This window comes from Sorex araneus, chromosome 3 (genome assembly GCF_027595985.1).
Source record: "Sorex araneus isolate mSorAra2 chromosome 3, mSorAra2.pri, whole genome shotgun sequence".
Lineage (NCBI taxonomy): Eukaryota > Metazoa > Chordata > Mammalia > Eulipotyphla > Soricidae > Sorex > Sorex araneus.
This window is the reverse complement of record NC_073304.1, coordinates 176,525,858-176,552,883: the sequence shown is the minus strand read 5'-3', so window position 1 is coordinate 176,552,883 and position 27,026 is coordinate 176,525,858. Positions and strand designations below refer to the sequence as shown.

The window sequence follows — 27,026 nt, the reverse complement described above, 5'->3', positions numbered from 1 at the left end:
AGGTCAATCCTGGCCTCTCTATGGCATCTATACCAGGGCACCGACCAGACTTGAGGTTCTTCAGATTTCCAGGTGGGAAAGACAGGCTGAGTTTTGATCCGTTCCTGGGAGTCTGGTATGCAGGACATGGCCAGGGCTCCCATCAGCCTCCTGACAGAGCCCCCAGCCATGTGTGGCAACACCCGCCTGTGGCTGTGTTGCCGGCATGTCTCCTTGATCACCTTTTGTGTATTTGCATCCCACCATGTCTGGCTGTCGAGGTGAGCACTTCTGCGCTCTGTTCAGAGTGGCCTCATGATGGGCAAGTGCGCCCAGGACAGACGCAGTGTCTGGAGCATCTCTAACACAGGTGAGATGCAGGACATGCCCAACTTAGGGGGGATTTCCAGGGTGTAGCTCGACTGTGTCGAAGAAGATCAGCCGACTTAGAGTGCATCAAACTACAGAGCTTGTGAGCTGTGCCGTGTGAGAATCAGGACTTCATACCACACAAATAACCTAAGAGTCAGCCCTGCCCCTTGTACCAGCTGGCAACATCTGCACTGCCACAACCATTTGGTCATTTTCCTTTTCTCACTATTCATTCACCTTCTTAGTCAATGTCATTTATAGCAACCAAAAAAAAAAAGCCATAGACTTATCATTTTGGATAGTATTTATTTAAATATTTTATAAGTGACAGTTTGGACTTAAAAGGTAAATCAATGTATGATTTAAACAGTTTTAATGGATCATGTAAATATGACATATAATTATCATTTCCACTTTGTTTTATATGAATCCCAGGTTTTCACCACTTATTTTTCATATGCACATTTACCTTGTTCTTCAGTTGTAAGTACAAAGACATTTTGCTTAATGAAACATGCTAATTTACATTGTGCAGGACAAACATAATAAAGTGTGTAAAAAGTGTTACATACAAAGCAAAGAAGATACAGTGGGTGTTTATAATCCTAGAAGTGTTTACATATACTACACACACTAGTACTAATAAATTCTTGTGAAATGAGGCATATTTTAATCATTTTAATCAGGAAAGATTCTCTAAATCTGTACTACTGGATAAAAGAAAATATTTTAAAATGTGAAACACCAAATAAAACTTTTAAAGTAATGGTACAGGGTAAAGAGATGCATTCATCTTAAGAAAAAAATTAGCCTGACATTTCAAACTATATGCAATTTAACCATGCCTTATAGATATATTAGTATATTTACCCGGTGTTATTTGATGATATAATTTGTGACAACTAGATTTTTTAAAAGAAATGATTCACAAAGTATAATCTGATAGCAAAATAGCAGATGAACAGTATTATTTACATTGCAAGCAAACCCAAAAATTTAGACCCAAGAAATTACAGCTGGTGAATTGGCCCAAACATTTAAATAATTCAGGTAACTGGTTAAGTAAAACCAACCCCCATGCAGATCAAGTAAATGAAAGTGTAGCTCATTATAACTGTGTTTCTAAGTGGGCTGGGGAATCTATTATTACAGAATGCCCAAATATTGTTGGAAACGCATTGACCATCTCATGCACTGAAATGAGCAGGCAAGTGGTTTGGTTCAGTTTGGTTCTTTGAATCTAAACTACTGTTTGGCAAATGGGACCCTTTGGTTTGTAAAATGGTTACTCACAGTTGAAGAGTCAGAATCCAGGTAGGTAGGTTTTGAAATGAAGAACAATCTGCATATTTTTACATCTTAAAAGTGTAGTGAGACAATTTTGTTACTTGATTACCAAACTTACAGGCAGCTGTTAAGAGAAAGTGTTAGAGAATTCTCAAAGCAAAAAATCTCAAGAAAATTTCTGTTTCAAAGACAACCTGTTTGTCAAACTCTAAGCAAAATCAGAAAGTTTTTCTCTCCCAGGACCTTTTCCTGTTTGGACCTAACCTTTCCTCCTTGTAGTCAGTGAGGCTGCGCTTTCTCTCTTCAGGATGGGACCAGGTCTGTCAGCTTAGGACTTGGGCAGTCCAGCAGGAGGGAACCAAAGAGAGAATATGAGGCTGTGGGTCACAGCTATTGACGGTCACCTTAATTGTTTCTTTTTCCTCAGCCACATTTTTTAAAACGCATATTAAGAATATTTCCATAGGTGTAATTTACATATTAGCTGCCTGTATTTTTCAGTTTCAAATAAAAATGTCAAGGTAGGATAAAGAAAAATAAATTAAATTTCTATGTTTCCCTTTAGAAGGCTTTTGTAAAAAAAAAAAATGTGTGTGTGAAATTTTATCATCCCTTCCTAAGAGTAGAAGGCCCCTGAGGTATGTAACAAAGAATTCCTAATGATAAGAACCAAAATTCATGTAGCTGATTTGTGGAGAGGAAAATGCTGTATTATTTCTATACTAGTTTATTTTCAGGAAAACAAGTATATCATGGGAGACATTTTTTAAAGTAGTTTGAACATAATACACTGACCAAATGTGAACAGGATTTCAATTTGGGAGAACAGATACTTTAAAGGTTGTTCCAATTATTCGGATCATTATGGGGTGGGCTCCCCTACAATGGAAGGAGAAACTCCTGTCTTCTGTAGTCATTTAGTATAATACTGACTTCTTTTCCCTTAATCAAACATTATGCGAGAAGTTATTGGAATGTCCCTGAAAAAAATGGCTTTTGATTAGGCTTGGTAAATTACTGAGTCCTTGACACATCACCAAATTATCGAACCTGCAGTATTTTTGTATACTCTAGTGAATAAATCAAAATTTTGTTATAAATAGCTACCAGAATATGTAATAAAATGTCAAAGGCATAGCTGAGAAATATGGAATTCATTGTATATTGCTTTTTCAGTAAACTCAAAGAATTCAAGGAAAACGCTTCCGCACTTCAAACCCCAAACACCATACTATTTGGAGCAGCGGAGGGCACACAGGAAGCAATACAAATGATGGATATCAAGAGAGAAAACCCAGGCAAGTCAAGCAGCATTTGGTACGAGTGCCTTACCTGCAAGTTGGTTTTAGAAATTACTTCTTTACTACTAGAAGCAAGCTTCTTCCTGCTCCAATCATTAGCAGTGTGGCACCCAAGTAAAACATCAGCTATTCGAAGATACGAGAATTTTTCTACATTAAGACACAGGGCCCAACAGAAGATGGCCCACACAGATAGGTAAACCCTAATACTTCTTGAAAAAAAGTTTAAAGTCAATGAAAAAGAACAACATACACTTAAGCGGGCCATATTTCTTTTATCACACTTAGGCAGTCAGTTCTACACCCAAACGATCACTATCCTGATGCTCACCTTCTTTTCTTTACCCTAAAATCTACCAAATTTTCTATTTGATGAAAATGAGAAAAGGAGGCACCAGTCAAAATAGTCAAATGTTATTTTTGACTTCCTCATCAAAGCTAGACGGAAGGCAGGAAAAAGGGAAGGAAGGGAAAGAAAGAGTGGAGAAAAGTGAGGGCCGTAAGTTACTGACAAAATGTTTAGTCCTGATTTGCTACACTCGGTGTCTTCACCTCTTACCACCAGAAATCTTCTCTAGAACTAATACCAAACTCTTCTCGATTCAAGTGCCTGTCACCTGGGCTATCTGGATCCCACATGGTCTAGCTCCACCTGCAAGTACTAACCAACCATGATTATGAGGACAGTACCACATGTTCCTAAGAGAAAACAAACCCTGGGCATACTTAATACAAGAGGTTCTTTTTGTCCATGTTATGTCGACACACACACAAAACCAAAACCATTCTGATCAGAGTGATTTTTATTTCACATTTGCTTCATCGGAGTTTTGACATGATGAATTTTATGTGTTAAATATGAATAGAAGGCTAAAATATCTGTGTTGTTCTTTTTTTCATCTATTGTTAGATTTCTTCTAGGTTTACAAGGTTGTTCAGAGACATAATTTTAATGTAGGCAAAGTGTTTTCCAGTTATTACTATTAAATAATATTAACCTTTTCCAGTTAATATTATTTCTCTGGAGGGAACAAACCCAGGGTCTCGCATATGAAGACCATGTCTGGAGCATATTGACCCAGGAGCCTTTCTGTCACAGTTCTAAGGAACCCAGCTAGAGTTTCAGAGGTGCTCACAAAATGGGACACCTCCAATAACCAAACATTCATCCGCATTTGAGAATTCTTTTAGATATGGTGTGTTGTTAAGAATAGTGAGAAAAAGCCACAAGGACTGTAGAGCTGTATAACAAGTAACAGAGATTTTGTAAGTGCCTTTTTAGCAGCTGACAGACAAATTTAAAAGATATGAATGACAATGGCTACCGTCCATTGCAATGATCTTTGTGCAAGAGCAAATTTTACATATTCTAGAATCTCCCTAGATCACATTACATAATTATACTATCATCTAGTGCTTTTAGATCTTCTTAGCTAAAGTAAGATTTATTCTAAGATATAATTTCTCTTTTTTGGGGGGGTGTCACACCCGGCGATGATCAGGGGTTACTCCTAGCTCTGCTGTGTGCAAGGCAAACACCCTCCCTGCTGTACTACTGACCCAGCGTGACATAATTTCTTTTTCATAATACTTCCTACTCCAATAATACAAAATCAATTTATCAGAGTCTCCAAGTCAATGTTAACCTTTTAATTTCAACATGGAAATTTATAGCAGTAAAAATTCGGTGGCAGTTTTTGTGTTAATAAAATGGCCATTTAAGTTTGTGGCTTTACTTTAACAATGGACATTCGAACTTAAAACTCCTAAAAAGTACTTTTTTTTTTAGCATTTTAAGTGACTGTACATAAATATACTGACATAAACCATTGCTATCTGAGGAAAGAATCCTATTCTTCCTCTAGCATCTAGAATTAGTGATGTTGCCCCCAAAAGAAATGCTTTTGGGGGGCAATAAAGGGAAACTTCTCTAGGAGTGGGGTCTCAGTGAGTCTAGGAAGATAGTTCCTTGGTAGTCACAGGTTCTACCATCATTTTTCAAATGATTTAAACATAAATTGAGACTGATTTAGTTTTTATTCTGAGACACTGGAGAGGCTTCACTCTATGGCATCATGGTAACAAGTCTGAATTATGGTCCTGAACATAAGTCTTAACTTGTATTAAAACAAGTTTATATTCAAACAACAGGCCAGTTTAAGCTTATCTGATTTATGACGTTCTACTCTTTATTCCCTCTATAACAAGTAAAACATGAGGAGAAAATAATGTAATTCATAATTATGCATTATCTCTAGGGGATATAAAACCTTAAGAAATCCATCTGTAGAACTGAAATGTTCTGGAAGTTTCAAAAGCCTCTACTATCCTGATTTTTGGCTAGGAACAAGTTGACTTTCTCAAGAAAATATAATTTTGTCCTCATTCTGATTTAGAATTGCCTGTTTCCCCCTTTGAAAACTTTTATTCTAAGCAAACTGGTGGATTAATCAGATGTCAGTGAGAGACTTGAAAGGCTGAGAGGTGGCTTAAATAAGAAGAGTTCTTTGGGTCCACCTCTCATGGACACATCAGACACTGTGCCCACTGCCCAGCACCCTGTCTCTGGACAGCTCTCTGAAGGAGATGGACAGGTCTGGGGATTCAAAAGCTCCTTTGTATTCTAAATCCAAATACTTAATTTGCTAGCAGTCAATAAGAATTTGACAATAGTATGACGAAGACATTGACTATTATGTAGCTCCCTCCCAAAAGAATTTCTACAGATTTAGGACATGGAATAAGTATTTCCCAGAAGAGACTAAATTTTCCAGCCAGAGAAAAATTAGCTAAGTTTCAGAATGACTACAGAGGAATTCTAAATTCAAATTGTGTTCTTTCACAGAGTAGCATCTCTGGCAGGCATGTTTGAAAGGAAGAAACTTCTCTGTCTCTTTCACTTGCACCTAAGGATCATTCAGATTCACCCACTCCCTTGTAGCACACCACAGAGCTGGGATTCGGTCCTTTTGTTCTTCAGTCTAGATCTTCCGAGGCCTTCATCTGTCTCCATCACTGCAACCCAAACTAGCTTTATCTGTGGCTGAGTTTCTAATCCTGGTCCTGCTGACTTGTGCAGCTGTGGAGGATGCCACTGGCTCCCAGGAGACAGAAAAGGGCTTGTGAAGGCTGTTTTCATTTCTTTCAGAAATAGGAACGACCAACAATCAGAGCCATCATTTGTCTTGGCTTATGCCAGGAATGTCTTTAATGGAAACTGTCTCTCCTTTAAGTGTTACCTCAGGAAGAGAAAATTAAATCTCTTTGCTCAGTACCATCTGAAGTCCTTCCCCCTTATCTCACCCAAATCTCTTGGATAGTTGCCAAACAGCAAAATGGGAGGATTTTTCCTTAAAAAGTACAAAAAAAAAAGTACAGAAAAGAACATCTGCACTTTTTAGTTTTTCCCCAAATAAAATATTCTACCCGGCTTTTATTTAATGGCATTGAACAGACTCCAGTAAAAAATGTTTAGCAGAAACCCCTTATCTCCAAACAGTGGAAAGGGTACAGGGGAAGGCTGACTAGAAACTAATTTATTTAAAATTATATATAAAAGGAATCAGAAAAAAATCTTAAGCTTGCCTTTCAGTTTTTCTGGCATCTTCTACTTTCAAATAATAAGCAATAGCAATTATTTCTGATAATAAGATGATATGATCAAAAACCTGGGAGAACTAAAAAGACAATTTGGTATAATTCAGCATATTTGAATTTTGTGCTTTATGAATCAAAAGCATGCCTATTAAGGCTTAAGCATCCAAAGACATATGAAAAGATAAATATCAAAAACTTTCTCAATGAACCAATAGTCCTGTTTGACTGTGAGCAGGAGGATGCTAACTTAAGTTTTTTTATGAGTAAAGTAAAGTAATTCTAAAAATTCAAGGTTCATCCCTAAGTTTGTTTAGATTCATGGATAGAAGAGTTTGTCCAGGTTGGTGATAATAGAAGCCATAATCTGAGGTTTGAGGATGTATCTAAACTTTTTTTTCTTTAAAAAAATACTCTGAGTTTATAAGTTGCTTTTAGCTATAATTGTAATATTTATGAATGGTGGAGGGGTAATTTAACCATGAAAAGACTATTGTTGGTTATGCTGCACTTAATAAAAATGTATTTTAAGACAAAGGTACCAATTTTTTCACTTTGAAATCTGAAAACTTTAGTACTATTATCAAAATAACTCAGAAGGGCAGGTTCTTTTCAATGAATAACATAATCATATCCAACATTTACTACTTTCAACTGATCAGTTTCTGAAACCAACATACTTTTATACATACTAAATTCTCCATCTTAGAAAACTGATTAAAGCTCTTTTTATCTTTAATTTCTCAGGTTCGAAGCCCTTACCCTGTCTCCATATATATTTCTGCAATATACTTTTACTGATTCCTCTATCTTTTACCTTGAGACACTACCAAGATCTAAAACTCTGGGCAACATTACACATATATACACAAATCTCTTGAAAGATATAGAAATCATATAGGCATTTTAAAAACCACAGAACAGAAATAATCTGGGCAGATTATACTTTATAATCTTTATGTGTGCCGATGAGTAACTTCTGAAATATGTTCAAATATATCATTTGCTGATATCATTTTACTACAGTGGAAAGATGAGTATCTTTTAAAAGTTCACACCAGCTTTATTATTGCTTATGTAAATCATGTGTTCATTTTCCTAAAGCTCTATGCACAGAAGTGCAAGTTTCATATGGTGATCACCATGGCTTAAATTATTGCTTGAAAGATTGTTATATTGCTAGGAAATAGTTCTTACATTAACGGACAATTCAACGTGAAAAAGTATGAATGAAAGAGTATTAGTTTGGTGATTTTTCATAATATGAAAATCAGAGCATTCATTCAGAAATAAGGCTGTTTGACATTTGTTTCTCAATCCAGAAGCTCCTACTTCATAGCTCTCAGTGGTGAGGATCAGTAAATGCTGTGATGGACTTCACAGCCCTGGCAGTAACTAAGAAAGTGCGACCATTTCTAGTCAGCCTAATAGCCCTATAGTGAGCAATATTCATCCCTCATGCTTATTGATTTCTATGCATCTAGTATGTTTGATGAATCATGCGCAAAAACAAAACAAAGACAAACCAAAACACAAGACCATAAATTGTGAAAGAAATAATGGTTCTGTGAAGCTTGGACTACCTAACTTTCTAAAATATCTATAAGTGTACTCATCGATTGCTGTGCCAGACATCCTGTATTTATTTCTAGTAATTGGGATGATTTGGATACTCCTAGGTGATTCCTAACTCTGAATGTAAATTAGCATTACCTACAGTGATTTTCTAAATACAGATTACTAGCCATACCTGAGACCCACTGAGTTTCTCTGAAGACAAAGTCCTTTTGCCATCTCCGGAAGGCTGCCCAGATTCTGACTAAGCCTGCCAGATACTACGAACTGCATGGGTTGGCCATTTTGGCAGGATCATTTCTCAGTAAATATGAGATGGCAGTGAAGAACTGAACTGAAGCAGTGATCTGGCTACAACATACCACAAACCAAACAGAAACTTAACAACGACATTCCACACACTTCCAAAAAGCCCTTCTCTTAACCATGGAACACCTGCTTTCAACAAGATTATATATACCAACCGAGAACATCCATCACCTTTAGAGAACTAAACCTTTGTGAAAATGTGAGAGATGGCTGCTAATCCTCCATCTGTCACACATGTATCAGTGAGCATTTTTCTAATGAAAAGAGGAGGAATGAAGGAAGGATGCAGGATGGTGGACACTAATACTCTGGCTTTGACAGTTTGAAGCAAGTGTGAGGAAGGAATTTTGCACACTATCTCAATATACTCGGTGAAGGTCTATGTTAATCGGAAAATGTTAATATCTGTTATTTATTCACCACCACGAGGATCCTGAAATTGTAAAATTGTCCATAGCTGAAATTGTAGAATTGTAAAATTGTCCATAGCTAAGGACAGTTTATCCAGTGAACAATAAAATGTGTTCAGTGCATTAAATCAGCTGGTTGTGAACTAAGTCTATTTATATCAAGAGCCACATAAAGAATTCAGGCTGGAATATAGTAAACTTTTAATAATTCTGATATTTTCAGGCTCTAGCTAATAAGATACATGTGTGTATATGCCTCTGAAGTGACATTTTTGCAGCCTAAGTAATAGAAATGTCCAGTTTACAATATAAGACTCTGTTCTTGGACTTGAGTTGCTACATATTGTTGGTTGAAAGGCACCTGATGTTACTCAGAGCCCATGTAGAGTCAAATTAATTTATTTGGAAGGAATACTCAGTAAAATCATAGGATATGCTTAGAATCAGATCATAGTTTGAAAAAAAAAGTAGAGAAAGAGATTGTGTGTGTATGAAATGGCCCTCAACGACAGAAAATGGCTGTGACTTCATGGGTGCACTGTCAGAGTGACCTAGAGTTCTGTGGCTTCTCCTTTCTGTAGTCATACCAGGTAGAGAAACGATGGTGTTTGATGGGCCAAGAAGACTTCTAAAGATTCTGCAGACAGAGCAGGTCTGGGTGGGGGCTAAGTGTTCCAAATGCAGAATAAATTGGAGCCCTGTCTGTAGGCTCAGACTTGGCCCTGACAACTGACATGCCTACCCTAAGAATTTCAGTGACCCAGACAAGCGACATTTATTCCTATGACAGAGCCTCAAGCTTGCTCTGGGTCCTGCACATTTGGTAAGTGGAGAAAACTGTAGAAAACAGAGTCTGGTTCTTTTGGAAAATCTTTGTGGATTTGCAGTTTTGTATTTCTAGTTTGGGGGCCACACCCAATGGTGCTCAGAGGACCATATGAGTGCTGTGCATCTAAACCAGGTTGGCTCCGTGCAAAGCAAGTGCCCCACCTGTTGTACTTTCTCTCTGGCCCTAGATTTGTGTGTCATTTCAGTTTTACTGGTGGAACTTTCATCATTAAAGACTTGGTACATTTGTGCATAAGATTTTAAGTTATTGTTCTGCTTTCCTGGGAAGCACTTGTTTCTGTAACTTCTTAAATAAGCACTAACTTGCCTCGGGATAGTAGCAAGAACAAGTGTGAGACCATGAGGCAATACTGGAAGTATTACATCAAATTCACAGGGCTCCACACACAGGAGTCTAACAGAGAAAGATGATTTCAAGGCAATTGTGGGCTGGGCCACGTGCTTTGCTACTTAGAGGTTCTGTCTTCCCTTTTCCTGTCAAAGTCCCCAGCCAGGGCCCATCTGCTTCTTCTCCTAACCTGGGGCACTGTTACTTTGGATTGTGGCCATTGTGACCTACTTACTAAGGCCCATAGAGAACTGACTGTGCAGTATGCTCAGGTACATGGAGGTTGCTCGCTTCATTAGATAGTTAATTTATTTGCATATGATGTGTATTTCCATCAAAATAATACTAATGTGAATAGAAAGGTTTGATACTGATTACTAGTTATAAATCAATTTCTCCAAACTAACTTCTTAAAAGGATATTAAAATATAATTTGGAATCCACAGCTCCTCTGTATAAAAGCATCTCTTTTAGAGTGAGTGAGGGTCATTTCTCCAGTTTTTACCTCTTCTCCATTTTTAGCATTAAAATTTCTTATCTGCCACACAAACTACAAGCTATACAAAATAGTCTGAAGAACACTTGGAGAACATAGTTAGATGAAAATACCAATTACCTTCCATTGTTAGATATGGAGGATATGAGGAATATATATGTAGGCAAATAAAAATGCTCTTTACAGCTCTGAAGCTCTATGGCCACACAACAGCCCCCATTTTATGCAGAACCTTGTAAGCGCTTATCACAACACAGTATAAACAGTACTAGGTTGGCAAAAACGATAATAGTAGTCATACCACTACCTCTGAGACAGTCAGAGTGAACGTTTATGACAGATCAGGACTCTGGTGTGGAGCTCGTGTAAATGACTGATGTTCTCTAAGTAAATTATGTGATCTAAGAAAGAATTTGAGATACAACTGACAAATTAAATGTCTATATAATTCTTATCTTTGGCCCTCTTGCCAGAAAATTAATAGGATTTTCATTGATGCTTTGACAACATGCTTCCCAAGTATACTCAAACAATAGAGAAGGAATACCCATATGTTTAGAGTGGTTGCTCAAAGTTCGACAGAAAGAGGAAATGAAAACTGGCAGCTTCCTGTATGTCTTTTAGCCTAAGGACCTGACACATGTTACCTACAGCCGAGAGAGAGAGAGAGAGAGAGAGAGAGAGAGAGAGAGAGAGAGAGAGAGAGAGAGAGAGAGAGAGAGAGAGAGAGAGAGAGAGAGGCGCTAAATCATAACGTGCAGTGTTCATATTTTCGGCCCGTGTTCCAAGGACCCAAGGACCCAGCAGGTTAGCTAAAAAATTGCCTATTGCTCTGTGAGGGACAGTGACACACTCCCCATCACTGACTCTACCTCCCAGCATCCCCTCTGCAGGAAACACTCTCTCGAGGGCCGCCTGGGACTCTGTGTGGTTAGCGCAGAGACTTGGCATCTCCGGGCGAAGGGGCTATATCAGGGCAAGAACAGAAGCCAACAGGGAGAGACCTTGACCATCTACACATGTTTCCTAGTCACATTCGTAAAGACTTTGAAAACACCGATAGAGACCAGTTAGTCCTTTGAACTTAGTGACATGCCATGGCCCAAGTCCCACCCAGAAAAATACACTATAGCGACAGACAACAGCTACCAATGAGTATATTACTAAGGTAAGAAAAATCTCCCCCCAGGAAACAAACGCTTCCGACTCATTAACTTCAATTCACATGTTTTACATACAATCCCCAAGTGTAGAACTCTGAGCACTGTGCTCCTAATTTCAGGGTGAGCGGGTGATTTTTTTTTTTTTTTTGTGCAGTGTTTATTTTGGCACAACATGTGAAGGAGCTTCGGTCTGAGAGTCAGACCTACTTCACTGTTGATGAAGGTGAGTCAATGATTTTAAAACCCACATCAAGCAGACTGAAGAATAGCTTAAAACTTCAAGACCATGAGTACAAGTTTCCCCTTGCTTTGGATTATGCAAAAGGAAACAGTGTTCTTAGCAAGATGTTGGGCACCTCTTTTTCACTACTGCCATGTCCAGGAGTTTATGCCCCCACTGGGGAAGTGAAAGAGAAGAACTGTCATTCAGGAGGGTGCTGTGGGATAGAATGCAGCTTAGCATGTTGCAAAAAATTACTTCTTTTTTAAGTGCTAAGTTTATAATAATGCTATGCAACAAAGCACTTCATCTTAACTGGTACTTGTTAGAAGATGGCAAAAGACAACTATTAGGAAATTTCATTTCCTCTGGATTCCATGCTACAGTAATGAAGGAGAAGAGATATATTTACGAAGCAGACATACATTGCTTTCTCTGCATCTGAAACCCTTGGTTATACGTATTCTCAATTCAAGCACTAAACAAGTGAAAACTATATTAGATTGGTAAGTTAGGTTTACATACATTTTAACTATACAGTAGCAGATTCCCAAAAGTGAATAATATGTGAAATGTAGTTATCTAGAAGAAGAGATGTATAAAAATAGGTTAATATCCCTAAAATATTTTGTTGAGTTACAGTTCTTCCTGCTGAGAAGTTTACCACACTGCCCTGTGTATGAAATGTCTGTTCAAAAAAAAAAAGAAAAAAATTAGAAAATATTCCTCACACGGACTCACTAAATGTAGGAATATGCCATTGAAGCTGGATGTGTATAGTACAAGGATGCAGGGAGAGACCAGTGCCTGATACAGGAGACGCAGGGAACACACGCTCCAGACGCTGCTCTCCCTGGAGAGGGGCTGCGACGGGAACAGAAGCGCACGGAGATGGACAGACAGCACAGCACTCGTGGAAGGGCGCAGCCCAGCCCCTGCTTGCCAGTCGGCTGGCGTCCTCACCCACCTGGTTCTGGGATTATTGCCTGGCAGAGCACAGGAGCCCCGCTGCTCTCGTCTCCTGAAGCAGCGGGGGCGAAACCTTTCTTCCACGTTTGCCGTCGTGACCCAAGATTTGGGCTTGTGCTTTTGGGAGGGGTCTTTGTGGCTGGCCATGGGCCTCAGAGGCTGGTCTCCCGGAGGAACATGGTGCCGATGTTGTAGGAAACCTTTTTGATTCTCGAGGAGGAAAGGGAAGGCTTCAGGGGCTTCGGCCCAGTCCTGAGCTCCAGGAAATAGCAGATCCCGGGGATTTCCTTTGGAAAGTTGTCTGGAAGCTCTTCCCGAGACCGAGGGATGAATGTGAAACTTTCTTCCCGTTTCAGTAATCTGAGAAGAAAAGAGGGACAGTGTGGATCTAGCAGGCAGGGGAAGAAAGGGCAAAAGGATTCCGTAAAGTTCCCGTGTCATCCCTCTCGCTCGTGGCAGAGCTACGACCCGAGGGCTCCGATAGGATCATTTCGACAGAACCATCACTAGCTGGCTTTGCGTAGTGACACATGTGTTCGCAGACCCTCCTGTGTCAGTTCCTTAGCAAGGGCTTATCAATTCATTATTTCTACTCTAATTTTTCTACTTCCTTCAGAGAAAGACCAGGTGATGATTTATTTCTGGATGTTCTTGTTCACTGGTGTGAACGAGTGCTGTTCTCTGACGGCTAAGGGCTCTGGCCACAACCCTGAGAGCTTGATGCTTCCATCCCACAAGTATCAGCCAAAAACATGCTGCTTAGTCTCTCTCTGAGGCTCTTCCTGTGTGTGTGTGTGTGTGTGTGTGTGTGTGTGAGAGAGAGAGAGAGAGAGAAAGAGAGAGAGAGAGAGAGAGAGAGAGAGAGAGAGAGAGATCTAGCTTCACCACCATGGTCAGAAAAGATGTTTAATGTGCCAGTAGGATTTCCATCTTAGTATTTCTGGGCTATTGATTTGTAGTTACATATCCTATAGAAGAGATCTATGTCAAGACTGGCTCCATCTGTACTTGCCAAAAAAGTATTTATTTGGGGAATGTTCACAGTTATATTATGAAATCTTTGTGCATGCGATTTCCTTATTGACTTATATTTAGATGATCCTGAAATCCCCCACTATCCTTGTGTCTTGCATTTAGTTAATTGATAAGTTTGTTCTTTTTTAAATGAGTCACATTAATGAGCTGACTCATTCTGAGTCAACTTGCAGTGGGAGAAGTGGGTCATTACCTGAGACAGAACTAATGGTCCAGGTGAGCTGTGAATCTATGGAGAAGTAGGAAATCCGGACCAAATTTGAGCATTTCAGTAGTTGGGGCTCAAGGTTGGAGGCCCCAGGGAAGGTAGTGGTGCCATTTATGTTGCTTATTGGTAGATGTGGCTTAATTATCACCATTCTCTTTTATTTGCAATTGTTTTACAGCCCCATCTGTTTTGCAGTACTATGAGGATCATATCAGTCTTTGTGTCTGAGATGGTCAAAAGACAACGCAACTTCATCACAGACAAAAGACAGAGTAGATTTTTCCCTTTTAACTTCTCCCTATGTTAGTTCTGTCTTATTTTCTTGTTACAGTTTATCATCATGCTCAAGGTTTTGTGTTATTTTGGTTTTTTTCTGTCAAAGAATTTCAAGGAGGCTAGAATACATGAAGGCCCTCTCCCGTTAACCAATATCCCTGACTCCTAGCCCTGTTAGCTTTTATTTTTCTGGTAACATCTTTATTTCTAGATCAGATTTGAATAATAATTCTTCAAGGCAGAGCATTCTCTGCTGGGAGATTTTAGCTTAGGATTCGGAGTGCCATTCCACTGTCTCCTGTCTCATAGGATTTCTGCTGAGAAATCTGGTGATGGCCTGATTGAGGTTCCTTTGTGACATATTTTTCCCTAGCAACTTTTTTCCCCCTTTGACTTTTGTTAATTTAATGCATTGGTGCATATCTCTTTATGCATTTAGAGATCTGTGTCTCCAATATAATTTCTGAATGTCTATGGCCAGGTCCTCGCTATTCTGTCATGGAATATGCTGTACCTTCTAAGATACAGCTCCTCCACACGGCCTAAAGCCACAGAGACATCTTTTATGGAGTTTATTCTTTTTCCAAGGAAATATCTTATTTTTAAATTAAATTTTAGTTTAGCAACACTAGGATTGCATAATGATAGATTTATGCTCCTATGATGCCCAGGGTCTATTCAGCTAAGCTGGCGATAGAGGCCAGGGAGCCAAATGAATCTGGGAATCCTCTGGCCTCTACAAACAGACGTGCTACATACGCCTGGGTCTGGTCAGAGAAAACATTTCACACAGCATGCCTGGTGATGAGTCATGGCGCTATACAAACGATCAGATGAGTATACAGGGATTAGGAATTTAGACACTGGTCACCCAAGAACCTCTGATCCCCTCGCAAATGCTTTATTAATCCTAGTCTCTGGATGGCACTAAAGCACTGTCCAACAAGCCATTTCTTCAGTAACTCAGCACCGACACGGGAGCTTAGATTTGTACATGAATCTGAATTAATCCCCAGCTGTAATCCCCAGCCAGTTGATACACAACCTGGGGGTTTCAGTAACATATTTAGTGTATCTGGAAGCCACACAAATCTTACTTTACCTCTCGCTATCCTTCTTCCTCTCAGCAGTTTCTTATAGATTTCAAGATGAAAACTCACTGCTGCCGTGAATCAATGGCTCGCCTGAGTGTGGGGGCGCACTCGGAGGGAGCTCTGTGGAGCTTCTTTCTTGCAGCTGCAGCGAGCTCGCTCACTCACACACCCCTTCTTTCATGCTTTTCCCTGGGCTCTGACCTACATTCTGATTCTGACTATGAAAGTTCTGAAATGTGTTCACATGGAGGCACAAATGAGCTAAATGCAATTTTGATTTTCATGCATAACTTGGAGTTTTATAAAAGTAACAGAACTGTCTGAGTAAGGCAAATGCCTTTCACAAGGCCGCCCCAGGCTCGAGCCCTGCAAGAAGTCAGCGCAGCCAGGTGTGGCTCCTGATTTTGCCCCCAAGATGTAATGGAATCCTAACACTGACCTCTCAGACATCCTATTCTGAGACACGGTGTCTCCCGGGACAGCGTGGGCATTGCTGTCTCTCATGTCCTCTCTGGTCAGCAGGATCATGCTATGTTTCTACTTCAGACCATAACATTCTTGGAGTGTTGTTACTCTAGCAGAGTTGATCTCATGGGCAACTCCAGAGCTAACCTTGGTGGAATGAAGAGATCTAGTCTGGCCTATGACCAGCTCATAGCCATAGTTCCCCAACACCAACAACATGGGTGACTAGAAAATCTTTGGTTTCAATGGTTCGGTGCTGCCTTGGAGTGATCATACTCTTCTTTTGACTAGAGATAAAGGCGTGTATGAACCATGATCTCTTAAAGACAGGAAATGCCTGAAATGTTTTCAGTTCACTATTCTCCTCTCAACTTGATTGATTGACTCAGTATTAAATTCTATTTAGAAAGTATTTCCCCGTTAAGACTCTGTTTCCCAACAGAATGGCCGACAACTTTCTCCAATCTCTCATCATCCACCTCTGGTAATGTGAAAATCTATTTTCTTCATTAAGATAAGCATTGGTAAATCACATTTTATTTTTCAGTTCACTTTGAACTGAAAATTTAAACACCTTTTTTTTTTAAGACAAAAGAAGCAGAGTGAAGCCAGTTTACTGAGTATTTAGAGCTCCAGCCACTGGACTGAAGCTATCAAAAAGGTCAGTTTCTTATTCTAGACATTTCTAGATATCAAATCTTACAAACTATTTTTTGATCCCCTCACTGGATTCCATTGGCACATCCTTCCTTGTGTTAAAGCTCTTCCTGCTTTAAAGACCAGAAATGATTTCTTGTTCCAAGAAAGCCTGTCCACGCTCCACACCCCCTTCCCCGCTGTGCTGTTCTGCTTTAGAGTGACATGCTAATTGTCCTTTTCCTGCTGGACCTGATACTTCACCTTTGTCCGTGGAGGTGAGCCAGATTCCACTCATGTCTACTTTACATTCCCAACGTGTCCATGGGAGAGGGTAACACTTCTTTCTATCTTATTTTGATATTGTTTCAGGAAAGATTAGTGAACTTCTGGCATGCTGTCTGCTCTGTTAGACTGGAAGTTTCTTTGGCTAATTATTCATCAAAGTGTCTTCTTTTTTTTTGCTAACTCATGCATATGGAATAAAACTATGCCTTAGCATGCTGGGGAAGGATGACATTTCTGAACAATGAAAAAAGATGAAGCTTTCTTGTGATTCTCTTAGCTACTGAAATCTTCCTATTCACCTTCTTGCCACCTGAAAGAAAAGCTGTGCTGTGTATTTCTGATTCCCAGCTCGGAGATCCCATTCTACTTCATGGGATGAGGTGCATCGGATGGAAACAGCAGTAGACAGGACTCTGTGACTTAACTCTGTACTACCTCTTTGACCTGAAATATTGTTAACTAATTCATTTCAAAGGTTGAAATACGGCTGTCACGTTCAGTTTAGTTTGAGGATTAATTCACTATTCAGATTTATGGAATTCCAAAAAGGACAATAATAAGAATGTTACTGAAAGAAAAGGACAATTTTAGGGCCAGGGAGATAGTACAGTGGGTAAGGTGTTTGCCTTGTATGTATTTGACCAGGGTTCAATCCTGGCACCCTGTATGGCCCCTGATTCCACCAGGAGGAACCCCTGAGCACCACCAGTGCCACCCCCCACACCCCCCACCAAGGAATGTTAATTTTAGACATTTTTTTTGGGGGGGGGGCTGAAAAACACTGTCGTGTTGGCCGGTATCATGAAAGCTGACTAGAGCACATGGGTAGGGAATTGAATGAAAAATTATCACTTTAATCAGATTTTTCTACAATATGTTATGCATAAAAGAACTCGTGATCTTTTGGTCAGGCAGACTGACTTCTTTAAGGAGAACTGAAAACAGATCCATTCATGCAAGTCTGAACCAATATTTTGTGCTTTCTTCTAAGGAACAAAGTATTTAAGAAAATGAGCAACTAATTTAGAAATCTGATTATATGCTAAACCTAAAGCTTCTAAAGCATAAACTTACAAAGGCATTGTTTTAAAAAATGACTTAAATAGTTTTCAAGGCTAATTGACCACACAGGATGTAGAATGGTTAAACAACAACAATCAAATAGCAGAGAGAGTCCTGTAATCACGTCTTTGAAAGTGACATTCAAACCTTCCTTTAATTCTATTCCCACTACTACAGTCCTCATATGGCCTTACCAGTACTGTCACTGCCAGTCTTTAGCTTACCCAGAGAATGCCACCTCCAAATAAGTTTTTCTTATGTTATTTCAGGCTAAACATCATTCAGTGGTTCTTTTAGTAACATAAGATCCACTCTCTAAGCTGAAAATAGATTCTCAGTCTCACCACATGTTGGAACTGGGATCATTTTGTCTGCAGTAATTATAGCTTTCACCTTTACTCAGTTTCCCCTAGTGTTACTGTGCTACATAACCCTGCTACATTTTCAACACTAAAACATTCATTGTGATTTCACTAATCTTCTACCAGGATCTGGTCTGAAACCCCTACACTATTTACGACTCATGAGGAAAGTGAAGGGAGAACAAACATGTGTCTTATCTAGAGTAAGATATCTAGAGTAAGTATCTAGAGCTTATTAGTGGCAATACAAGAATTCGAACTTCAGTCAGTAGAAGTTCTTAGCACTTCTCAAGTTGTGAACACTCTAGAAGTCTTATGAACATATTAGAAAAACCGTCTATTCAGAAGACTCAAACACGCCAACCCTAAGACCCTATTCTCCCACAGCACTACTCTTACAAATCCAAAGGAGAAAAAATAGATAAATCAGTTTTATCTATTTTAAAATCTTTTAAAATATCTTAACTCCAAAAAAATCTTTTAAAATCTCTTCACTCCAAAACATAACCTATACCACTTTTAGTGTCATGGAGAGAAATGTACTAAGGTTTATTCCTTACTATTTTTAGCCTAAGAGTAAGACCTTCCTACATTAAATCATCAATCTAATTATGCACAGCAAACCCACTTTTTCATTTCCTAATAGCACGTTATTTATGTATTTCACATTGATTCTGACAACCTTTCTAAACAGATCTATACAATGAACTAGTAGGTGCAGTTCTATGAAAATAACTGCAACATATACAGATCATCAAAGATGTACTGGATTGTACCATGGAAGACTGAACTGGGAAATTTTCTAAGGATCAAAAAACAATCTCCATTTTAAAAATTAGAAAGACTCAATAGTTTCAACCTTCAAAATTATGATAAAACTGATATTTTGTCCAGCAGAAAGCAATAAAAAAAACCAGCAAGTAAGAATGTCTAGTGTCTTTCTGATTCTGAGAGACTCAGAATTAGAGTAATAGTAATATTAAACATTAATTTTTGAAATGAATTATTCAAGTTCTCCTTTGGTCTCCTATTAAGTCATTTGTCTTTACTGATTACCTTTCTCTGTAAGTGATAAAATCAATAAAGCCATTTAAAAGGCTGACAGGGCAGTAAATAACAGACCTCGAGCTTTACTCTTTGGGAATTTCCTGTAGATTTTCTGTCTTCTCCCACATTAAAGAACTGTCAGTATTCTAACTCTTGATTTTTTTGCCTGTATAATTACATATAATCTGTTTACCATTTTAAAAAGAAAAATATATACCAAGAGCATCCTTCTCTTCCATGCATCACTGTTCCACTGTCATCACTGTCATCCCATTGTTCATTGATTACTCAAGCAGGTACCAGTAACGTCTCCATTGTGAGACTTGTTGTTACTGTTCTTGGCATATGAATACGCCACGGGTAGCTTGCCAGGCTCTGCCGTGCGGGCGAGACATGCTCCATAGCTTGCCAGGCTCTCTGAGAGGGATGGAGGAATCAAACCCGGGTCAGCCGTGTGCAAGACAAACGCCCTACCCGCTGTGCTATCGCTCCAGCTTTTCCATGCATGTCTCTACAAACTAAAAAAGGCCAGCGAGCTAGGGCAGGAGTTAAGGCTTTGCACACTGTGACCTCCCAAACAAATTGTGAAATTCTGAATATCTAGTCTACTTTCCTGATGACTCTGATGATATGCCTTGGAGATGTGGTGCCACATCTCAATATACTCCCCAGAAAACTATCAACTGCACAAAATACCCCCTGAGAGAACAAAAATAGAGGAATTGTTGGCCGGGAGAAATAGTGCAGTGGGTAGGCACTCGCCTCGTACGTGACAGACCCAGGTTTACTCCGGTCCCTCAAGCCCTGCTAGGAGTGATCCCTGAGTACAGTCAAATGTTGCCCCTGAGCTGAAAAATAAAGGAATTATGCTCCCTGATTTCATCAAAACTATGAAGTAATTAAAGCAGCAAAGTATTGGAATAAGGGCATGTATTTGGACAACTAACTTATGAAAAAGCAGCCAGGAGCCTATAAAAGGCAGCAAAGTAAGTCTCTTCAATAAATGGTAATGGGAAAACTAAAGAATGAAACTAGATCACCAACACCACACACAACAATAGTTTCTAAAAATTCAGGCTTAGACCATATAATGCAGGGAAAACCTAAGCTAAAGATGGTCATGTTCTCTTATTAGGAAATGAAAATCAACAATGCGATAGCATCTAATATCCATAAGAATTGCTAGTCCCCCCCACCAGACCAGAAACAACAAGTGTTAAACAGTTACACTGGAGAGCCATTAATGAGAGTATTACAAAGAGTATTCAAAAACTTAAAAATAGGGGCCAGAGTGATAGTACACGTAAGGCACTTGTGAAAACTAAAAACAGAAATTTACTTGTGATCTAGTTATCCAACTTCTGGATATTTAGGGGGAAAATAGAAAACATTAAAATGCAAACACCCACTCTCCTTTAAAAAATTCCTTTAAAAATATTTGAAAGGAATTACTGAAAATGATTTCAATTTGGAGAATTGAATCAGAGAGAGAATACAGCAGGTAAGGTGCTTGCCTTGCACATAACTGACCTGGGTTCAATCCCAGGTATCCCATATGGCCCCCTGCCAGCCTGCCAGAAATGATCCAGAATACAAATATATACACATATATTCAATTCCTTCGAATAAATACCTCTCTGAAGTCTTCAAGATAGACCATATCGGACACGCTAAACTAACTCAGGAAATGAAATTGGCAATTTCAAGCTCTCATGATTTAACTCCATTTTGCTGTAAGAAAGTACTATTTTATCTCCTCAAAGAGAATGTCTCAGCATCCCAGCTGGGTGCCCCAGGCTCGCTGGTTCCTAGCCGCCATGCAGCTTAGCCAGTCCTCCTGCCTGCAGGGACTGAAGGAGACACAAACAGAAAGTGATCTCGTAGAAAAGCAGTCCAGAATCTGGAAGCCTGATCCCTCTGAGAACTGAGACCTGAGTTTAAGGGGCCTTTCTTCAAATGACACCCTAGTGAGAGTGGGTTGGCAGCGCCCCTGAGCGCCCCTGAGCGTTCCAGTGTGGGAGGACAACTTCCTGGACTTGAGGCTGCCCTCAGGGAGTAGAGACTGAGACTGGCATCCCACCTACCCATGGCTGCCTTCCCATGCGTTGATCTGTTCTCTGAGCTATCCCCTGGGAATTTTTTTCTTTTCTTCTTCTTCTTCTTCTTTTTTTTTTTTTGCGTCACTCCCAGCATTGCACAGGGATTATTCCTGGCTCATGCACTCAAGAATTACTCCTGGCAGTGCTCAAGGGACCAAATGGGATGCTGGGAATCGAACCCAGGTTGACCATGTGCAAGGCAAACGCCCTAACCGCTGTGCTATCACTCCAGCCCCACCCTGGGAAATTTTTTCAAGGCCGCCTCACTCCTCAAAACTCTTTAACATACTTAATTACTCTTAAGTTAGGAACACACACACACACACACACACACACACACACACACACACACATACACCCTTAAAATGTTCCCCCAACTTCTGACTTCACTTTCTCCAGTTTCACTTCTGGCCACTCTTCCCTTGTTCCGGTACTCCAAGCTAGATTTTCTGGGCTCAGCACTAATCTATGACCATTAACTGACTCAGGTACATGTCTGATCAGGTCTGTGGTAGCAGCCATGAAGGCAAAGGTCACAAAGGTCACAAAGGACACCTTCCTTAGAAAGTCAGTGTCCATCAGTGCTCGCAGTGGTAGGTTCTTCGCAGGTATTTGCTGAAAGAACGAAAAGGGGGAGCAGCATAGGAGGTTGTTCTAAGAACATACCAAGGACTTCCCTGGCATGAGGTCAGAAAAAAACACCTTTTGGAATCTAGCCAGCCCTGTGTGCCTGTCTGTTGTTCCCACTGGGGTTTTCTTAGGAGCTAAACGAGGAAGACAGCAGATAATATGGGACCAATTGTCCCAGTGGCATCGGGGGCTGAAATGATTCAACCCTCAGGTGTTATCAAGCAGCAAAGGCAAACGTCAACCCTGGGACTCTGGAAAAGGCCGTGAATCATCAAGAGGTAGGTCCCAGATGCAATGACCTGTGTGACAGGTGGACTGTCTTTTACTGGTTGTCCCCTAAGCCCAGGGTGTGCCCCCCCTCCCACAGCTGACCCAGCGTGCACAGCAGGTATTGAAATGGAGTTTTGATGGAAGATAGAAGTCCGCACTGCTCCACAAACGTGGGGATAGGAGAACACGGGCATGGGATCTAGCGAGGGTTACTCTCCTTCAGGAAGTTCTCCTCAGCCCACAGTCTTGAGCAGGTTTCTCAGCCTTCTGACAAATCTGTTTCTCTCTCAGTCGAGCCAAGCGACTGCACTCTCAGGGGCAAGGAAAGGTCTGTCACAATTGCTCCCTTTCCCCTGAGGTGGCTTCCACTCCTGATCTGAGAGGATGACAGGGCCAATAACTAGTACTGGGTCTCAACAAGTGACGCGCTGTCAGCTCATGGCAATGCCCAAGGGAGAAGGCCAGGGAACACTTACTGGTACGTGGTTGGGCTGACATTGATGCGCCGAGGATGACTTCCTGATTCAAATTTGCTTGCCAGAGTGACGTTGTTTCCAAAGAGGCAATATCGAGGCATCCTCACCCCGACGACTCCGGCCAGCACAGAGCCCGAGTGAATGCCGATCCTCATCTGAAAAAGGACAGGAAGGAGGCATGTTTACAGTTTCACTTCACATGCTGCTCATTCAGGGATTTATAATTATCAACCCATCAGACCATCAGCATCTCAGAGATGAGACGTGGTCTTGCCATTTCTGTGAACTCAATAACTGATCACTGTTAGTGCCAACGAACATAGATGCTGTGGAATAAATAAGTAAATGGCTAGGGGAAAATGTTTAATTTGCTACATGAATATAGTTGTTACATATTAAATCAGATTGTACATAATATGCTATTATACATGGAAAGTATATTATTCTCCCTCCAGTTATTCTCACATAAAATTATATTTTTCCCTTCACAGCATTAAGCACAATTAAGCACGATACACTTTCATTTGTTTTGTTAAATATTAGATTTTCCCTTGATAAAAGTTCCACATTTATTTCCTAACTGCAGAATATTCACACCTACTTATCATCCACTTGCCCTACAGTATAAAAGTGGCAATCATTAAATATCTTAAATTTCCCGACATTAACTGTATTAAAATTATTAAGAGAAACTACATTGCTTGAGTCAGTCAGTCGAGACACATCAACTGACAACCCTGAAGATGAAATTTATACTTGTATTTCTGTATACTTCACTTTCTGATAGTCTGGTCAGGGTTAGTGAGGTTCCTGCCTAGAAGGAGTCTGTAACACAGTTCATACAAATTTAAACACGATTACAGTAACAGTCTATGCAAAATTAACGGAAGCTAGAGGTGACCACGTGGTATACTCTGTTCTAGCGGGGTGTGGGTAACACTGGGAGAATCTGGGGGACTCTCACCCTCAGGTGGCACAGGATAGGCAAAGCGACATTCATTATCATGCATAATGGTATAATTGTGGGAATAAAAGGCACAGAGATGGGGCTGGAGTGATAGCACAGCGGTTAGGACATTTGCCTTGCATGCAGCCGACCCAGGTTTGATTCCCAGTATCCCAAATGGTCCCTCGAGCACTACCAGGAGTAATTCCTGAGTGCAGAGCCAGAAGTAACCCCTGAACATCACCAGGTATGACCCAAAAAGAAAAAAAAGGCATAGAGATGCACTCTCACTGGAGAACAGACTTCTCTCTCTCTCTCTCACTCTCTCTATGAATATATACTTATATATACATAGAGAACAGAGACTTCTCTCTCTATGTACATATATATACATATATATATATATATATAGAGAGAGAGAGAGAGAGAGAGAGAGAGAGAGAGAGTCTGCCTTGACTCAGGGGGAAAGTTCAGGTGTATGAAACCATTCTTCAGTCTACAAGACTTTCCTTAGATGCTGTGAGGAGGTCCAGCATAAGTGTCCTAAAAACATGACTTAATTCCCATTCCTGGGATGCCTGATAGGCTGGGATGTCCCTGTTAGTCCCAGCTGCCGTGCCCAGGAAATTCAAGCCAGGCCCCACTGTTGCTGGCTCGAAGCTCATTTCTGGGTCGAGTGGAGACGTCACGTCTCAGAGTTGGCTCCCAAGAATCTATGTATCTCCTGTCACTCTGATTCCTGGATGTAGACCCACTGCTCCTTTCCCAGAATAAGCTTCAAGTATTTGATATACATTTCGGTCCCTTCTCACGACCGGTTCACTTTACGTACAACTCACTCCCTTCCTGGAACTGGCTACCTATCTCCTGACCACCCAACTCCCGGAACTACCTCAGCTCTAGAAAGCAGGAAGTTCGTGTCTAGGCAGCCCCGAGACACTCGAGACAAAGCCTTCCCGGGATGCTGGTCGGAGGTCAGCCCAGAGAGTGTTTTTCCTGTTTCATAAACTAACTCCGTTCTCACGAGATAGTCTCACGCTCCTGAGAAATTCTTCTACCATCCCACAGCTCAGACCCAGCAGGGGTTTAATAATGTTAACCCTTCACACATGGTTCCAATAAATGGTCAATTTATGGTTTGGTTGTATGAAAGTTACTGTACATTCATCACCACAAAAGCAACCCAAGAAAACCTTCTGCCATAGTTTCAACTCTTTCTTCCCCCCACTGCCGAGAAATCTCAGGTCTGTAATCTGAGGCCAATCTGTATCCTTCAAAAGTGTCTTTTCCCTGACTCAGTTTCTCTGGATAGTGCAGAGAAGTGAGCTGGTCACTTCAGCAACACCCTCCATTTCTATCCAAGTTGCTGCGAACTGCAAAACATCAAATTTTCTTTTCTTTTCTTTTTTTTTTTTTTTTTGCCTTTTGGGTCACACCTGGAGATGCACAGAGATTACTCCTGGCTCGTGCACTCAGGAATTACTTCTAGTGGTGCTCAGGGGACCACATGGGATACTGGGAATTGAACTCAGGTTGGCTGCGTGCAAGGCAAATGTCCTACCCTCTGTGCTATTGCTCCAACCCCCAAACATCAAATTTTCTTATAGCTGCACAATAACTCATTGTGCCACTGGTACATTTGATGGACTAAGGAGAAACGTTTGGTCATTAGAGAAATCCTGAGAAGGCCACCACTGTAAACAAGCACCAGAACTTCACCAACTCAGAGGTCAAACTCTCTGTTACTTCCTATACAGAAGGGAACGAGGCTCAGAACTGTTTAATCCTGGAGGAAATACCACTGGGAGGTGACAAGCTGAATCACCAGACTCCATGTTCTTCCTGATTTCTTTTAATAACTTACTGAGATTTTCCCGGAATTGTTGTCTATATAAGGAAGTCACTGATTGCCTTATTCCCTATAAGCCAAGAGCATCCAGCATGGAGACAACCTAGAGATATTCAACTATCCACCAGGGATTTAAGATTTAAATTCCATTTGGCAAGAATGAGCTTCATTAAAACATGAATAAAACAATACTATTCACCTCCTCCTGACCTATACGTCCTGAGGCTATTGAGAACTGCCCCCTTCTCACCGGGTTTCCTTCCTGTGGTCCTTTCCTGGAAAAGCAGAGAAATACTCCAAACTGTGGGTTGGCAGTTGGGGCTATTTATGCAACCCCGCCCACCCCCGAGGACAATCGCCAGAATCTTGGGATCCTTCTTGTTCTCAGGCTGAGACTGAAAACAACTGCTGGCACAGAGAGGTGGAGACAGCCCCCACCCCAGCAATCTCCAGGCCGGAACAGCAGAGCACCTAGGATGCCCAACACCTAATAATATTCAGTAGACCAACACAAAAGTCTTTATCTTTTTTTTTCCTTTTTGGGTCACACCCAGCAATGCACAGGAGTTACTCCTGGCTCTGCACTCAGGAATTACTCCTGGCGGTGCTCAGGGGACCATATGGGATCCTGGGAATCGAACCCGGGTTGGCCACATGCAAGGCAAACACCCTACCCGCTGTGCTATTGCTCCAGCCCCAACACAAAAGTCTTTAAATGCTTCAGCTAGACTAGACTTTTTCCAGAGAAAGCTCATGAAGGAAAATTGTTTGCAGGGGAAATTTTCTTAAAATGGGAGGGGGGAACATTGGCCATGAAATGATGTGCCTGAGAAGTCAGCAGCAGCCTGGTAAATCACAGAATCTCGGTGAAAAAACAAGTTAAAAAAAAAAATACCTTGAGTATATATCCTGAGGTAAGGCCATGACCTAAACCCCCACTTTGTGTGGAGGAATAGAAACTTCTAATGCATGTCAGATGCCCCAGTTATGTAAGGACCAGATATTCTCTTAGTACTCCACTAATGAGCCCCACCACATCACCAACTATGGTTTTAGTTAAGATTCTTGGGGTCCACTCCAGCTGGCCAGTCGCTGGGTTAGCAAAGAGGGGATGGAGGGCGGTGAGGGCTACATATGCCCATCTGTCTAGCTTGCTCATGGAACGCTGGCCCCAGGCAAACAGCAAATCAGCATTAGGGCATGTTAGGGCCTCGGCCAGCCGGCTAGGGGCTCAATGCATTATCGAAAGCACCCAAATTGAAATGATGCCTCGGGCTGTTTCTGCAAGGTCCACCAGACCAAGTCAGATCATGGATACAAGTTTTAATCTGGTCTGCTTGCTTGAGCAAACAGGAATGCTAGCATTGTTCAGAGGAAATTAAAAAATAAGTCACACGGTAATTAAACCATCCAAAATTAAAAATATTTTAT

The 27,026-nt window shown here is 40.7% G+C and overlaps 1 protein-coding gene across 1 annotated transcript in view; it reads right to left on the bottom strand.

Annotated features, from left to right (window-relative positions):
- Positions 1–637: 637 nt before the first annotated feature.
- The window catches only part of GUCY1A2 (guanylate cyclase 1 soluble subunit alpha 2), a 196,122-nt gene continuing 169,733 nt past the window's right edge, over positions 638–27,026 (bottom strand). Inside the window, exons 7-8 of the mRNA XM_055129965.1 lie at positions 22,801–22,955; positions 638–13,212 (exon numbers count right to left, since the gene is read on the bottom strand). Coding sequence (XP_054985940.1) covers positions 13,005–13,212; positions 22,801–22,955 — 363 coding nt within the window. The 3' untranslated portion in view covers positions 638–13,004. The remainder of the gene's footprint in view (positions 13,213–22,800; positions 22,956–27,026) is intronic.